Here is a 17184-nt window from a genome sequence, read left to right on the forward strand (position 1 = left end):
ACCTAGTGTGAAGTGCGGATAAATATTAAAGTATTATATACAGAAAGTCAGAGTTGGTTTCAACAAGGAGCAGAGCAAATTTGAGTTGATAAAAATAACAATTGCATTCATCTTATACGGTGACAGCATTGCTACAACACCAGGGTGAACAATGAGTTAATCTGGAGAGTATGAGAAAAGAAGAGAGGGTTCCACACATCTATTTGAAATATCCATGTCCTATCATAAAAATGCATCACTTGCAAGAGCATACTAAATCATACCCTGCCAGTAGTTCATATTACTAGTTTGCTATACAAATCAAGACTGCTAAAAAAGGAAATTTTTGTCTTCAAAAACTTCCATAACTTATTGTGGCGCCTCCATCGACATGTGCACTAAAACTGCAAACTAGCCCCCCCCCCCCCCAACAAAATCACTGAACTCGCATGGATTACAAATTCGAAAACATAGCAATATCCTATAACTACATTTCTAATTGCTGTGTCAGTTTCTGCTTCCGATGAAGAGACAAAACAGAGAACAACAGTCAAAAAGATTGTACAACTAACGGAGTTGAAGAAGTAATAGCTAAGTACTTACACCAAATGCTGAGACTATGTATGCTGCATGAGCTCCTGCTCAATAGACTCAAATTCTTTTAGATTTTCTACCGCATTTTTAACTTTCTTGGATAGCTTCTCACTGTGATCTTCAACAATTTTCACAAATGCACTTAGCTGTTCTTGATAAGTGGCACATAACCGCTTCTTATTTCTCAATTCAGCAGTTAATTCTTGAATTTTTTTGTCTTTTTCATCCTACAAGGTAAATATAAAACAATACTCAGATCACGTCAGATATGCAGATATATTATCCTTCCACAACCTCAAAGCATTAGAAATCTTCCTTCCAAGCACATATTAACCACATCCCAGTTTGTTAGTCTGGTTTCTTGAATAGCATGTGATGCACTGAATTTTTACAATTGTATTTGTCAATCATGAAAACCAAAAAAAGAACAGAGAAAGTGAAAGTTTTATTCAAGGAATTAAATATTTTCCTTAAAAGCTTATTTAATTACCAGAGACAATAAGGCTACAGAATCACATGTCAAAGGCATATGGAGATGGTAAAGCATGGAAGCAGCATGCATAGTTAAAAAACAGAGAGGAAAACTAACCAACGTTTGACGAGCTTCACGTGGGGCCACTACAAGTGGATGATTATGGTCCTTTACAAATTTCGTTATCACCCATTTTCCAGACTTATCAAACTTAACATGAATCATTGCTTTACAACCTTCTCTAGTACTTGGTCGTGGCTTTCGAACATTTCCAAATTTCCCTCGAATGCTTACACAATAACCCTCCTTATTACACCCAAGTCGCCTGGCAAGAATCCTCCCATCTCTTTCAGAACGACGACAAGACATTACACGCATTACAAATCCTATCCGCCGGGCATATTCATCATAGAATATCTTGGCAGCATCTTCTGATTCAAACTCCATGCCCTCATGTGGTTCTACAACCATATCATCACCTTCATGTTCAACCAATTCACCACCATGTTCAACCAATTCATTTCCAATAGAGCTCTCTGCTATATCAATCCTCTCATCTACATCCACTGCCACACAATAACACAATTCAATATTACCTTTAAACCCATTTAAACTCCCTTATTCATCTATAAACATGAAGCTCAAAATTTGACAAGAATAAACCAAAAACAGCATAATTCACTCTTCTCTACAGCAGCTAAAACCAAGTAAACAATAAATTAAAAAAAAACCCAACTTTTATGTCAAGAGCATCATTCAACACTATACAAAACATCAAGAAACACTAACAACAACTGTTTCATTTCTTCTTGTTTTCTCTCTTTCATTTTCCTCTCTTTTCTCAGAAACCAATCAGACCATGCATTAAAACAACATCAAGAAACCACAAGATTCATTCTTTCTTTTCTCATACCACAACCCAATGAAAAAATGAAAAAAGAAAGATGGAAACTCTATAGCATTAAAAAGTAACAGTGAGCTATACTTTGCATTCAAAAACACAAACTTTTTGTATGATTCAATAAAGAAAAGAAAATTAAAGATGACCCAGAGAGAGAAAGATTGCAACTTACTTGATGCAGCGAAGATCAGAGAGACCCGGAACTGAGAAGGGTATGTCAGGTAATTTCGAGAGTTTAGAGAGGTATTTTTGGGTTTTGGTGAGTAGGGATAAGATGGATCAGAGTCTAGAGAGAGATGATCGTGAAACTCAAGTGTTTTGATGCCACCAGACAAACATGAATAGATCTGACAACATGTCGTTTTTATCATGAATGACATGTCAGTTGTCGTTGAATAAGGGTTTTTTTAGGCAAGCCTCAAATATACCCCCATCTACTTGGGTGGTATAAAATTTTACCCAAAAACAATTTGTTTATCAATTCTATCCCAAAACAATTTGGATTTCTCAAATGGGTCCTGCTCCCAGAATTCCTTGTATTAAATTAACTTACTTAAGGTATAAAACTGATAAATAAATTATTTGAGAGCAAAATTGAAACTAAGTCCAAGAAACTTGTGAATATGAAATTTAGCCGCTCAACTAAATTTTAAATTATAATTATCAAATTCATCTCAAAATTAGTATCACGAGTTAATTAGATCAAGTTATGGTCGGAAAGCCAACTTAGATTTATCTCAAAATAACTTTATTTTATTAAAAAAATCATGAGTCAATTTCAAAATAATAATATTATTTTTTTTATAAAATATAAAAAGAATATTGTTTTGGATAACATTTTCAGAGTCCGAGTAAGGTTTGATAATTATGAGTTAGATAGAGGAGAAGAGGCAACTGACATCCTTAAATTTCTCAAAATATTCATTTTAATATTCTTTAAATTTACTAGTTCAAATCTATCCTCTTCTTTTTAAATGTTTGCCATCCACATTTCAAATCTATACTCTGGATCGTTCTTAGCCAAGACAACATACAGCCCGCTGGCAAATCTGATTGGCTAGTACTGGACTCTAGTTCTTACAGAATCTAGTTTCAAACAAAGAAAGAGATCATACATATTTCTTGAAGTAGCTCTTGGCATGGATGGTGGAAAGTAAATGCTGATTGGCATCAGTTCCCTTGCAAATCCTGGCATGACGGAAACCAGATTGGAGGTTTTTCGTGTAACATCTGGCCATAAGCTGGGGTTTTAAGATAAATGCATGTTCAAATTGAGTTTGATGCTTAGGATTATCATCAGTTACATTGAAGAAAGATTGCAAGTGCGGGATGTTCCTCCTTGGGGCCTAAGCAATCTGCACGCAGCTGCTGAAACGGGCACTTCCCATTGTAGTAGAGCTTCACCGATATCAGATGGGGAGGACACACCAAAGAATTTTGATGCTGCACAGATAACCTCACCGTTATCATTTCTGATAACAGCGTCTAAGCCAATACTTCGTCGTCAAAAATGGCAACTTCTTTGTTGAGTATCAGGCGGCAGCAGGTGGGTTCCAGTTTTGGTGGCTCGCCGTGGTTCCATATTGACCTCAATCTCCAGGGCTGGTGTTCCCGTCACATTCTTAACCTGCACTCCTCTCTTTTCCAAGTTATCCTTGGCGAGAAGGACATTGAGGCACGCTCTCCAAATAAAATTTATGATCCATCTTCCTGACCATAAGAAAAAAGAAAAATCCCAAAGCAAAATAATCTTACAGCTTGCAGCATTAATCCAATTTTTACTTCAAAATTACGTCCTGTTGGGAATTTTAAACACTACTGATTCATCAAAAGTAAATGGTTGAACTTGCAGATTTAGAATCCAATTCCATATAAAATAAGTTTTGAAAAAAAATGTTGAAGGTTCACCTTTGCTCCAAACAGCAATACACTAGGATCATGTTGTTTGCAAGATGGTTTATTCAAGAAATTAGTATGATCTAAAATCTCAGCAACATTTCCACCACTGTGCATCCAAAGCTCCATATATCAGCTCGAGAATCATACCCACCACTTCTACGATTAGCAATTTCCGGAGCCATCCAATATGAACTTCTCGTGCCAGGCTTCAAAGACTGGCTATCTTCCATAATAGACAAACCAAAACCAGCAAGTTTTATGTTTCCAGATTCGGTCACCAATATGTTTGCACATTTAAGATCTCTGTGAATCACATTACAACTATGAACTGTTCATTACAACAATGAACATACTTCAGACCCTGCAAAATCTGTCGAGTATAATGCGAAACTTGGGATTCCATGAAAGGGTGATTAATTCTTGTATGCTTGTTCAAGGGTGCCATGGCTTACAAGCTCTAGAAAGATATAAAGCTTTTTTTTTTTATCCTTGTCTGTTCCATAATACTGAATTATGTTTTCATGATCCAAAAGTCTCAATAAAGCAATCTCCTTCTCAAGAGAGCAAAGACGTTTCTAATCACTAAGTGAAACTTGCTTCACAGCAAAAACTATTCCATCTTCACTAGATCCTCTGTATACTGATGCGAATGACCCGCTTCCAAAATAAGATCACCCTTGTTCCAGTTCTTAATTGTACGTCTTCGTTCGTCTACTAATCCACAAGTGAACTGCCAGATATTAACTAATTTTGCAGGAAGAGAAAGATCTCAAAATCCGAGAGTTATCCCTGCTTTTCAACAGCATCTACAAATGGTTTTAACTTTTGAGACTTGAGCTTCTCGAACTCAGAGTTAACTAAACTGGCTTGCGATAGTTATCCTGGTTTCAAGATTTTCCTTAAAGACACCACTTATGTATGGAAGGTTTTACTAATACCCATTACTTTCTTGTAAATCATTAGAATTGGCATGCTTTACGCTGCATGTCCGCGCTATTTTTCCTCTGAGATATTTAGTCACCGCAAACATGTTCTAAAAACACAAGAGAAATCCAATAATCATTAGATTTGGCACGCACTATATATCTAGGCGCTATAAGCGCGTTTTAGGGGAGAAAAAAAAGTCCAATAATCTAGGTTATGGTACTAGCCAACCTCATAAATTTGCTTTATTTGAATTATATTAAGAAAAAAAAAGACAATAATAAATGAAAAAAATATATATCAAAATGCAATCACGATAATTAAAAAAAACTTTTAATCAAGAATAGAAAAATAATAATATTTATTTTATGGTCAATTAAACATTGAAAAACAGAATAAAGTAAAAAAGAAACAAGAACGGTAGTGTAAGCCAATCCAAACTAATATGATAAACATGTAATTTAAGCATTAAGGGTTGAGCTGGTCTAGGTTAACCTACCAAACTCGTATTTTAGATCATAAAATCAAGATAATTTAATAAAAAAAATAAAAAAAACCACAAAGTTATTTTTAAAAAAATGTCATTGGACGATATCAAAAAGAAAATAAGACAAAAAAAAATGTCAACCCCTGTTAATTTTTTAAATTTGTGATTGGGTCATCAAATTAAGAGCACTATACATGGAAAAATTATGAAACCAATTCCCAAAAAATGAAACATTGAAGGATGAAATTAAATAAATAAATAAATTATACTAAAAGATTCAAAATAATAAATAGCAATTAAATAATATTTTAATGAGGGCTAAACTCGAAATAATAAAAAATAAGATGGCAGCAACAAATTTTCAATTTGATTATTAAATTAAAAAGAATAAAAAAATTAACAAAAATAAAAACAAATCAAAAAATAAAGATCAAAATAATAAAAATAGTACTATATAAACTTGGATTGTAGGGTGAAATTATAAAAAAAAAACTTTTATAATAGAACCAAGAAAAAAAAATCAAGAATCAAAATAATAAGGATTAAATTAAAAATATAAATGCATGAAAAAATTAGAATTAAAAAATCAAATTGAGAAGAAATAAAGTTTTTACAAGAATTAAGGATAAAAATTAAAAATTAAAAAAAAAATACAAGCTGAAAAAGCTTAAATAAAGATGACAAACCGGTACTTTGAGGAAGAAAAGAGAGAAAAAAAAAAAAAAAAAGTCTATCAATGGCCCGACAGCAATGGACATGCACTACACTATGAGAAAGATGACATTGTGGCATATTTAACGACATGGTAGAATGGTATCAATGGCAATCAAGTAATTTTATTATATATTCATAAATAAAAATATGATAATATCCTTAACGAAATACAATAAAAAAAAACAAACTTAAAAAGACATAAAAGACCCTGAAAGTTATTTTTCTTTTTCAAAGATATTTAAGTAATTTCATTATTCAAAAATTCAAAAGGGAAACTTAATACTAGATAGTAGATACCATGCATATATTCCTTAACTTAAAGGGTATTTTTAGTATTTTTACTATTAAATAATAATAATAATAATAATAATAATAATAATAATAAAAAGCCCTCAGATGCTCTAAGATAAAACACTGTTTATGCACCGTGTGTTAAGATAGGACTTGAGTCGGTTGAGCCCTGTCCTTTTGGCTTCTCTGCTTCTCTGTGTGGCGCGCCTGTTTTCTTGCTCTGGCTGTGTTTTTGGTTGCTGGCTTACAGGGAGTGTGCGCGCCTCTTTGGTTGTCTTTTTGGATCCGGGAGAGCCTGCTGATGCACTAGCAATTAACGCTGTGATTTCAATGCAGCTTGAGGTTCATGAATGGTTTTGGCTTGGATGTGGCTGGGTTCCTTTTCCTTGCGTTTTGGCTTGGCTTGGCTATGGCCGGGTCCCCTCTCCTTGTTATTATCTAATTGAGATGCAAAACATAATTATATTATTACAATCCACAAAGCAACTAAATCTACAGCTACAGTAATATCACCGTGGACGTCACCGTCACCGTCACCTTTTTAGTTTATTTTGTTATAATAACACCTACACCCATGACATAATTGACACTCTCCATATTATTGATGAGAAACATGGTTTGCATCAGAGATAAGAAGATGATGGATAGACTGAGGTCAATCCTCAATCCAGATTTGCTGCTGATCTGAGCTAATAGCCAGTTTGCTTAAAGTATGAGCATCCTGATTAGTACATCTAGGAGAATAAACAGAAGATAAGGATTCAAAAACAAGACCAGAATATGAAATGTCCTCCGCTGGCTAGCCAACCAACATCATTGAGTACAGCTGGGAATGTTCAACAGCACGGAGTACAGATTCATCAAAACTAAAAGGTTGAACTCACAGATTTAGAATCCAAGTTCATAATACAATATATAAGAAGTGAGAAAAAAATGTTGAAGGTTCATCTTTCACCAAACAGCAATTCGCGAAGATCAGGTTGCGTGCAAGATGATTCATTCACGAAAGGATGAGCTAAAAGCTCGGCAGCAGTTGGACGCTTATTTGGATCTGGCTGCAGGCATTTTTTGATGAAGTCCTTCGAAGTTTGTGAGAGAGAATCAGGACTAATAGGTCCTGTGCCCTTTCTAATTGCACGTTCTAAGGCCAAGGTATTGCTAGCATTATACTGTGGAGACTTTCGGGTCGACATTTCCACCACAACGCATCCAAGGCTCCATGTATCAGCTCGAAAATCATACCTGCCACTTTTAGGATTAGCAACTTCCGGAGCCATCCATAATGAACTTCTCGAGCCAGGCTTCAAAGACTGACCATCTTCCATACATTTCGACAGACCAAAATCAGCAAGTTTTATGTTTCCAAATTCGGTCACCAGTATGTTTGCACATTTAAGATCTCTATGAATCACATTAAAACCATGAAGATACTTCAGACCTTGCAATATCTGTCGAGTATAATGAGAAACTTGGGATTCCATGAAAGGGCAATTCTTATATGCTTGTTCAAGGCTACGAGTTTCCACTGAAATGAATTCCTCCCATTTAAAGTGCAGAACGTGAAAGTGGAAACTTCAAACTAGGATATCGTTATACCTGAGCTTCTCGCACTCAGGGTTAACTAAACTTTTTAGATATGGCTTGGGATAGTTATCTTGGTTTCAAGATTTTCCTTATATACACTTGTGTATAGAAGGTTTTACTAATACCCATGACTATCTTGGAAATCATTAGATTGGACCCGTGTTACACTATAAATCCGAGCTATTTTTATATAAAATATTTAGATATCACAATCATGTTTTTTTTAAAAAAAATTATCCAATAACCTAGGTTATAGTGTCAACCAACTAAATAAATTGACTTTATTTGAATTATATAATAATAAAAAAAAGACAACAATAACAAATGAAAAAAATATAGAAAAAAACAATTACGGTAACTTGAAAAAAAAACATTTATCCAAGAATAGAAAGATGATGTTATTTATTTTTTAGCCAATTAAACATGATATGATGAAATAAGGTAAAAAAAAAAGAGATAAAAAAACCAGTGTGAGCCAACCTGAGATAACATGATAGATAATGTAATATGATAGTCTAGATTAACATGTCAAACCAGCATCTTAGATTATGAGATCAGGATAATCTGATGAAAAACAAATTTAAAAAAATCACAATGCCATTTACGAAGAAAAAATATCATTCAACGATATCGGAAAGAAAATAACACAAAAAAAAGATGTCAATCCCTATTAACTTTTTAAATTTATAACCCGGGTCATCAGACCGAAAGCACTACATATGAAAAAATCATGAAGCCCATTCCCCAAGAAATAAAACGTTGAAGGATGATGAAATCGAGTAAATAAATAAATTAAAAAATTAAAATTAAAAGAATGTGGGTTAAAATAAAAATAAAAGAACAAATTAGAGGACAACAACAAACTTTCAATTTGAGGGTTAAAATGAAAAGAATAAAAACATTAACAAAAGGGGAAAAAATTCAAAAGAATGAGGACCAAAATGATAAAAATAATACACTATAAACTTGGATTGAATGGTGAAGTTAAAAAAAATTATAAAAGGGCCAAGAAAAAAAATCAAGAATCAAAAGAATAAGGACTAGATTGAAAACATAAATACATGATAAAATTAAAATTGAAGGACTAAATTGAAAATAAATAAAACTTTCACAAAAAGACTAAGGATAAAAATTAAAAATAAAAATAAAGAGGACCGGAGCCAAAAAAGCTTAAACAAATACGACAAACCTACAATTTGAGGGGAGGAGAGAGAAAGAGAAAGAAAAGAAAATAAAGTTTCATCGGTGACAAACATCTTAACCACCAACTACTTGTCTCGCACAATGAGAAAAGGGATGTTGTGACACATCTAATGCCATGGCAGAAGGAAAGATTCATCTACTGTGAGACGCCATACAAGCTGCATGAAGCACGCAGGCACAACAACTTTTTAAATTTTAATATTATTTAATTTATGTTAAAAGACTATAATGTCCTCCACAAAAGAGCATGTAACAAAAAACACCAATATAAAAAGACATCAAAGACCCTTGGTTGAAGGTTTTTTTTACTTTGAGAGTAATTAAGTAATTTTATTGAACATTCATAAATAAAAAGATTATAATGCCCTCAACAAAACACAGTAAATAAATAAAATAAACTTAATAAGGCATAAAAAAACACTTCACTGAGGCTTTTTTTTTTTTTTACTCCAAGAGCATTTAAGTATTTTTACCGTGTATTCAAGAGGAAAAAATTGAACTGACCATAGGAACCAGACATATATTCTTTGATTTAAAGAGTGTTGTAGTATTTTTATTGTTAAAAAAATTTAAAACAAAACCTCTAAAAATCAGGTCAACTATAAGAAAAGTTAAATTATACGAGAAAAATACTGTAATTTTTTTCATAAAATATTATGGATTGCTATAATGTTTTTTTTTTACACATGGTTTTTTTTCTTTTCCTTTTCTTTTTGTTTTTTGTTATGATTTAAAAAAAAAATATTTTTGTCAATTTTATTTTTTAATATTGAGATGGTTGAGAATTTAGCTTTGTAATTTTTTTCTTTTTATTTTGTCTTTCTATAAGGTTAGTGTGGTTTGCAGGTTTGTCGAGGTAACCCAGGTTGCCTTAGTTTGTGGATGTGGTAGGTTTTTTTTTTTAATTGAACTTGACTTTTTTATAGTCTTTTTTTTCTTTTCCTTTTTTTTTTATTTTTTTGTTATGATTTTTTTAAAAAAATTATTTTTGTCGATTTTATTTTTTAATATTAAGATAATTGAGAATTTAGCTTTGTAATTTTATTTTTTTTTATCTTTCTACGAGGTTAGTGTGGTTTGTGGGTTTATTGAGGTAACCCAGGTTATCTCAGTTTATGAATTTGGTGGGTTTTTTTAATTGAATTTGACTTTTTTATAATCTATTTTTTTTCTCATATTATTAAAAAAAATAGTTTTAGAGAAAAATTATATTATTAAACTTTATGAAGTAACAAAAATTAAAGAAAGTGGGGGAAACTACTGTTCACTCAAACACTCATTGCATTGTGGTTGTAATCCACAGTGTTTTGCTTTTTTTTCTTTTTCTTTTTTGAATTTTTATTATGATTTTTTTCAAATATATTTTTGTCGATTTTATCTTTTAAAATTGAGATTATTAAGAATTCAGTTTTGTAATTTGCTTTTTTTTATTATTTTTTTTTATATGAGGTTAGCATGGTTTACGAGTTTGCCGAGGTAACCCCAGTTCACGAATTTGGTAGATTGTCTTTTATATATATATAATTGAACTTAATTTTTTTTATAGTCTATTTTTTCAAAATTCAAAATTTTTACTTGGAAAAGAAAGGTGTAACTGATTCCATTGATTTATTTGATTTCTTGTTGAGGAAGGTGAGATCATCAATGTTATGTTGTTTTGTTTTGGCTTCTTATGAGAATGAGAGTGTTAACTAACTCACATAAAAAAGATTTTGTCAAAGAATTAAGAACCTGGTTTTCAAGTTCCTGATGTATATGCTAGTATTCAAGATGAAAACTGTTTGCGAGAAAATGCTATTTGAAGTGCTTGAGATCCCAGCTGCGGCAGTCATATGGATAACTATTCTTCTTTCTTGTGAATCTGTTTGTCAGCTTGAATGCTTATGTTCTGGCTTTTTCACTACAATGAAGTGATCAATATGCATAGCACCCAAATCCATCTCTCAGGGCCAGGAGGAGCACTGGATATCATTTCATTAGGAATCATTGGATAGAATTCTCTTTCTGGTAATGTAATGACCAGCACCACTGATGGGAACTTATTTCTAGATAGTGATGGAGGTTCAGATGAGGAAACCTTTGAAGGTTTTGGTGAACATGAAGCTACAGGAGATAGGTCATAGGCTGCTTCAGCAATGCATTTCACAGAGTGTTGTAAATATTGGCTTGATTTTGACAGAACCGTCTATGGAAAGTTCAAATGTGGATGGTTTAGAACCATATACTGGGATGACTTTTCCATCTTTAGATGATGCAAGAGATTCTGTTGTGAATATGCCAAGCGGACAGGTTTTACCACATGAACAAATCGGATTAGACATTCATTAAAGAATATGGCAGTTATTGGGCGTGACTTTGTATGTTCTAGAGAAGGCCTTCGCGCTGCAAAGCACTCACTGAGAAAAGACAGAGTTCTTCCTCCACGTCCATATACAAGAGAACGGTGCAAAGCCATGATAAGCTTTGCAAATTTGTACAAGAGCACAATCACAAGCTCATGACTCATTGTAAATTTCTTGGCGAATTGCCAGCTAAAAGCATACTCGGTGAGGTGAGTCCGAGATATCACTTGCAATTTGCAAAGCTGTTTTTATAAATAAAGTTAGCAATTTTTAGAAATCAGAATATTCATGATAAGGGTATTGACCAGTCTTGAAATGCATCACAGATTTGTAAGGTGTCTGATTTTGACTGTCATATACAACAGCCTAAATACATGCACTCATCAGTCATCACCATTGCTCAAGTTCCTCCAGAAATTCTCTTAGCGACATTTCTAATATCACATACTCCTCTAGCACTGTTTGTTTACAACTCCATGGATTCATGGATGTTTAAATCTGTTATCATGTTTCTTATATACAAGTATTTCTTCCTAAAACCAGATCCAAACATGTCTTCTTCTGGTAATTCCATAACTGATGCTGCTTATATTTACATGACTGTGTTCTGAAAGTGTGCATCGGCAGTGGTAGGGATTTAAGTGGCAGTTTTGTCAGTAAGCCTTTCATTCATTAGTGCAGTATAGCGACACTCTAGTCCTGAGGCTCCTACCAATTTTATGGTTATCATAGCCCACAAATTCAAAGTTCTTAGATGTTCTGAATCACATATTGCCATGTTTTCAGCAACGCCATGTCCAATTGCATTATCCTGTTCAAATCTGTGTAACAGCAAAGTTTTCTGCAATTACATGGTTGAAAAATCAGTTGTTACCTGCAAATGAAAAACATAAAGTTTAAAATCCATTGCCTATGCTATGTGCATGTGGTGAGATGACAAGTCATACTGACACCGCCAAATGTTTTTGCTATGTCGGTACTTCCCTGATATGCAAATGGGAGATCTTTGGTTTGAACTTAGTAATACATAGGGAGGAGCTTCCTGTGTGGAAAAAGATTTAGATATGTTAAAAGGAAAGTGGGTGAAACCAACTGAAATAAAACAATTCCTCATGAAGGCTCCAAGATTGATTTCAAATTGTAGTTTGCTCGTGTCATTTTGAAGTAAAACCAATGGAAAGGGCAAAAGCCTTCCACTTAGGCTGTGAAAGATATATGATCGAGGAGTTGTATTGATGATGAGATTCCGATACTGGATTCTTCCACCATTTCTACTACTTTCAACATTTTCCTTCTTGTCATTCGTCAACTTTGAAACTTTCAACATGTTTGCAGGAGGAAAAAGATAAGAAGATCCAGGATTTATACGATGAGCTTCAGCGTGAAAGAGAACAATCTGCAGCATTCCAACAACAGCTAAGCATGATTATCCAAGTTCTCAAGAAACATGAAGAATTCATGTCTTTAAGAGTTGAAGATATAGTTAACACTTTGAAAGAAATTGAGCTTGGTGATCTACAGTTTGTGTAACACAGATAAATTGCAATTTTTCAGTGGATGCCAAGCTAGAACATCGAGCTTGCTCTTTTCTGGATTTCCTCATCGAGGCTGACCATCTGTATAATTGACATAAAACTTTTTCTGGAGAACACTGAAATAGAATGAATACAAGTCATGAACTTTTTTGGTGTATATACAATGCTTTTAGCTCATAGTCAAGTGGAGGAAGATGGCCATATCCTGTTCATTTTGTAAATTACATGCTGAGTTTTTCTCTGATCTGAACATCTCAACAGCTAGTGGACTTGCAAGGGAACCAAATGCTTCATTTCTCTCCCCTGCTCAGATTTGTTTCAACCCTGCAAAATGCCTTTTGTTTCCAGTTGTAGCCGTTTGGGCACAAAGTTGTAATCCCATTGTAGGCCAACAATGTCTGAAGAGACATTACAATCATTTTTAGTAGTGGTTGAGTTTTCTTTGGATTTTTTTGTAGCTTCTTCTTCCTAATTTTACTAAAGTCAATGTTCAGTTGGTTTCTTCTTATAGTGGCAAATTTAGGTTAACATTTTAGGGTTTGAATTGAACTGCCATTCAAGGTCCTAACTCTTGACATGGACAAAATTTAATTTTCAGGTGTACCAAATTGGAAGCAATCCGACAGCTCATTTTTACTGCATCTCATCCTCAAGATGAGCAAACCTACAACTCCTTTTTATCTGTGTAGGACATTTCACTACAAATTGAAGTCATTTTGCAAAAACCATGGATGTTCAGAAGAGCTCTTCATGAAAACTATATTCTAGTTTGCAAGAGACAGAGCAGTAGTGAAATAGCAGCATGCTACAAAAAATCACATAACATAAAAACAACGATAAATAATGTAGGATTTAGCCAAGAAGAACAATGAAACCACCCACCAAGCCAATCAGAAAGATTTCAAAAAACTAGTAAAACCCCAAAACAAATTGCCTACTCTAGAGTTCCAACCCCCGTCAGGCTCAACTTTGATGGCTTTGCTTTGCCTCATGCCAGCAAGTGTCAATGATCGACTGCTGTAACCGTGTGATATTGATTCGCAGCAGAAACGCTTTGTAAAGCTGATCCTGTCTGATGATCACCACTCTTTCTTTCTTGATGTCCAAACTATTTACACCCATAATAAAGATTAGTGAAATATGAGCATATGATTAACCCAAAGCACTAAAGCCACCACCCTTCATCATCTTCTTAAACTCCTTGTAATCAACCATTCCATCACCATCAACATCCACCTTCATTATCATCCTCTTACAGTCCTCTAAAGTCCTGCCTTGTTTAAGCCCAAGTGATGCCAAAACAGACCTCAGCTCATCAACGGTGATGAAACCATCCCCATTTTGATCAAAAACTTTAAAAGCCTCCCTCATATCTTCCTCCTCGTCTTTGTCATCCATGAGTGATTGATACAATTCACCAAACTCATCAATATCCACACAACCATCACCATTGACATCAATCGTTTCAATCATCTGAGTCAACTCTTTATCAGGGATAAAGATTCCGAGATTCTCTAAAGAATCATTCAACTCCTTCTTGGTGATCTTCCCATCTCCATTCCTATCAAACATTTGAAAAACTCTCTTTAACTCAGCTTGGTCCATTCTTGTCAAAACAAAAGATGGAGATGGCAGCAAAGAAGAGGGTTTCTTGGTATTGGTATTGGCTTGGTGGTGGTGGCACCAAGAAGTGTTGGTATTGGCTTGGTGGGGGTGGTACCAAGAAGTTGGGAGGAGGAACCTAAGTTTCTTGGGGACCAAAGAGAGGAGGAAAGAGTTGAGCAGGTTGTAAAGAATGAAAATCCTAAGCAAAATAGTTGGCATTGAAAGCAGGAGTGCAGAGAAAATGTGGGGTGGGGAGATGTTTTGCCTCGGTGTTTTTGCTGTGGTTTTGACAAGATTTTCAAGGCTAAATTTCGGTCCTTATATAAAGGAAATTAGAGCACAAATTGTTGGATTCATGATAGTATTTTAAAAGGAAAAAAAAAAAAGTAGGTCACTTTAGAGCTGGCCTCATCTTCATCTTGTTCTACGCGTATAAACTATCTACAAGAACTAACCTTTTTGTCAAAGACGCGTTGCTATTGTTGTCGTTGTTGTTGGGTTTGTGTCACATTGGAAAACAAACCTTGATTTCTTGTTTATTGCTATTTTAGTTGTGATATCGAAATTGGAGACTAGCTCAAAAAATATCTAAATTATTGAATCATTGGAGTTAAATCATAGGTTTAATTCATTTTTATTAAAATAATATTGTTGTTTTTCTTCTTTTTCTTTGTTAATTCTACAACCGAATTTAATAGATCTATTAAGTTTTACCGAGTTAATATCTTGTTTAATTTAGCTAGAAATCCAACATAAATTAGTATTTGATTTTGAATTTTTTAAGTTAATTTATTGAATCAAGCCAAGTTCAAGTTTATTTCATTAATTTATTAAATTTTGTCATGTTATTTTATCTGTATTAATTATATAGAAATATTCATTCTGAAAATTATCTAAAAAAAATCTACAAGATTATGTGATCAATCATAAAACTAGATTTTTAATGCATTGAATTGTCCTATTTTATTGGAGAGGGTTAATTTGTACTTATTCACTTTATTTAAAAGTTCGTTGGAAAACATGACCGTTGATAACGGATCTAAAGATTAAAGAGAAGGCAAGGCTATAAAGACAGAGAGAGATTTGGGAAGGGAACGCGCCAACGGAAAAACTAGATGTGATAGTGACTGTTAGATTCTGTAGCAAATAAACGGCTATTAACGAGTGATTGGTGGGAAGGTGACACCTGGCAACTTTAAGGGACAACGCCGGTTTGCCCCCCGTCTTTCTAGGATTGCGTTTGGCCCTGGTTTTTGGACTCGAACGGCTTTAAAAGAGACCATTAATGAAAATTATTTGCTGGAATCATAAAATTAAGACAAGAGTGAAGACTTAACAAGTCATGTTAATGGATTTGTTGTTCTTAATTAAAAAAATTAGTGAATACCAGCTTGCAAGTCTGCACTATATCACAAGTAGGATAAGAAAATAAATTAAATCTTAAGGGAAAAAAAATCCAAAAATATTTGATATTATTATTAAATCTTGACCTAACATGTTAATCTTAAAACCTTTTAATCTAAATTTTAATCTAACTTAGATTTAAAATTAAATCGTATGTGAGTTGTCCTGATGTGATTAAGTCAACTTGGTCAGTTTAAAGATAATCCGGTTGATCGGTAAATTAAGAAAAAAATTGATGTAAAAAACCTTTCGACACAACTTCTTATCTATTCTATATTTAAAATTAAATAGTATAAAAGTTATCTCGACATGATCCAATCAACTTGGGTATATCTTGTGTGAAAAACGTATTATATGCAAGATTATTCTTATGCAGAGGAGATGTTTTTTTTCTAAAAATAACGCTACCGCATGTCATAATCTTTGAACCCTTACTCTTTTCATATTTACCTATAGTTCTCATTCTTATTATTTACTTATAGTTACTAATTTAAATATTGAGAAAAGAACAAAAATCTTGGTTCATTTATTTGTCTAATTCTTTCAAATATCTTTATTTTTCCTAACAAAGCATTGCTCATGGAGTTGATATTTGCAGTGGAAGCAATCTTTCTTGGTTAAAGCAGAGGGTTAAACGCCCTCCCATCTTGGGTAATTAAGTATAACTAGTAAAAATCCTAGCAGATTAGTCATTTTTTTCCATGATTTGGTTACTAAACACCTATCAATCGTCACCTAATACAAGATTAGGTATGCCATTAAATGTCATGGAAATACCAGATCATTTTCGGCATAATATTTCTCTGCCAAATTCTCCTTGTGGGACAAGAGCCAACGCGTTTGGACAGCTTCATCAGAAAGCATCGGCATCATTGCTGCGCAAGTTCTCTGCAATATAGAATTGAAAGCAAAGCATAATGATGGCCATTTCCTTGAAAATGCAAGATTTTAATGAACTTGCTTGTTTTAGAAGTTAGTTTTCGTCTAATTAAGATTCGAATATCATGGACAGCATGAATTAATTTCTTTTTTAGGTTTGAGCTTTTCTTTGATATTTCTTTTACATTCAACTGAGTCTTTCCAATCTTACATTTAATCTATTTTTAGGTTAGCTGCACGAGTTGCTATTGTTTTTTTTTTTTATGAATTTTGCCATTTGATTAATGTTTTTTTTATTTGTTCTATCATTTTACTATATACTCTATTAGAAATCTCGTCCATTTTTTAAAAATTATGAAATATGTCAAAAA

General features: G+C 33.4%; 3 protein-coding genes across 3 annotated transcripts; all 3 read right to left on the bottom strand.

Annotated features, from left to right (window-relative positions):
* Positions 1-85: 85 nt before the first annotated feature.
* Positions 86-2308, bottom strand: LOC18106913 (protein FAR1-RELATED SEQUENCE 5). The gene is made up of 3 exons (XM_024588784.2): positions 2119-2308; positions 1163-1611; positions 86-800 (listed from the first exon to the last, which is right to left on the bottom strand). Coding segments are annotated over exons 1-3 (654 nt in total). The 5' UTR covers positions 2120-2308; the 3' UTR covers positions 86-596.
* Positions 2309-3055: 747 nt separating this feature from the next.
* LOC112324783 (mitogen-activated protein kinase kinase kinase ANP1) lies at positions 3056-7742 on the bottom strand. The gene is made up of 6 exons (XM_024589294.1): positions 7222-7742; positions 7074-7127; positions 3997-4148; positions 3465-3656; positions 3251-3389; positions 3056-3134 (listed from the first exon to the last, which is right to left on the bottom strand). Exons 1-6 carry the CDS (start codon positions 7740-7742, stop codon positions 3056-3058), a joined length of 1137 nt encoding a protein of 378 aa, XP_024445062.1.
* A 5970-nt stretch (positions 7743-13712) lies between these two features.
* Positions 13713-14841, bottom strand: LOC18106917 (calmodulin-like protein 3). The gene has a single exon (XM_006372809.3). The coding sequence runs from the start codon at positions 14747-14749 to the stop codon at positions 14078-14080; it is 672 nt and encodes a 223-aa protein (XP_006372871.2). The 5' UTR covers positions 14750-14841; the 3' UTR covers positions 13713-14077.
* Positions 14842-17184: the final 2343 nt, after the last annotated feature.

This window comes from Populus trichocarpa, chromosome 17 (genome assembly GCF_000002775.5).
Source record: "Populus trichocarpa isolate Nisqually-1 chromosome 17, P.trichocarpa_v4.1, whole genome shotgun sequence".
NCBI classification, from domain to species: domain Eukaryota; kingdom Viridiplantae; phylum Streptophyta; class Magnoliopsida; order Malpighiales; family Salicaceae; genus Populus; species Populus trichocarpa.

What these genes read in the sequence shown, in the direction of transcription:
- LOC18106913 (XM_024588784.2), bottom strand. An exon ending in GTGAAGCTCGTCAAACGTTG is followed by an intron (nt 801 to 1,162) that starts GTTAGTTTTCCT and finishes TTTACCTTGTAG; the next exon opens with GATGAAAAAGACAAAAAAAT.
- LOC112324783 (XM_024589294.1), bottom strand. Translation starts at nt 7,742, where the DNA reads ATGGAATCCCAAGTTTCTCATTATACTCGACAGATATTGCAAGGTCTG. An exon ending in CCTGATCTTCGCGAATTGCT is followed by an intron (nt 7,128 to 7,221) that starts GTTTGGTGAAAG and finishes TCAACCTTTTAG; the next exon opens with TTTTGATGAATCTGTACTCC. An exon ending in GCCTGATACTCAACAAAGAA is followed by an intron (nt 3,390 to 3,464) that starts GTTGCCATTTTT and finishes TTATCTGTGCAG; the next exon opens with CATCAAAATTCTTTGGTGTG.
- LOC18106917 (XM_006372809.3), bottom strand. Translation starts at nt 14,749, where the DNA reads ATGCCAACTATTTTGCTTAGGATTTTCATTCTTTACAACCTGCTCAAC.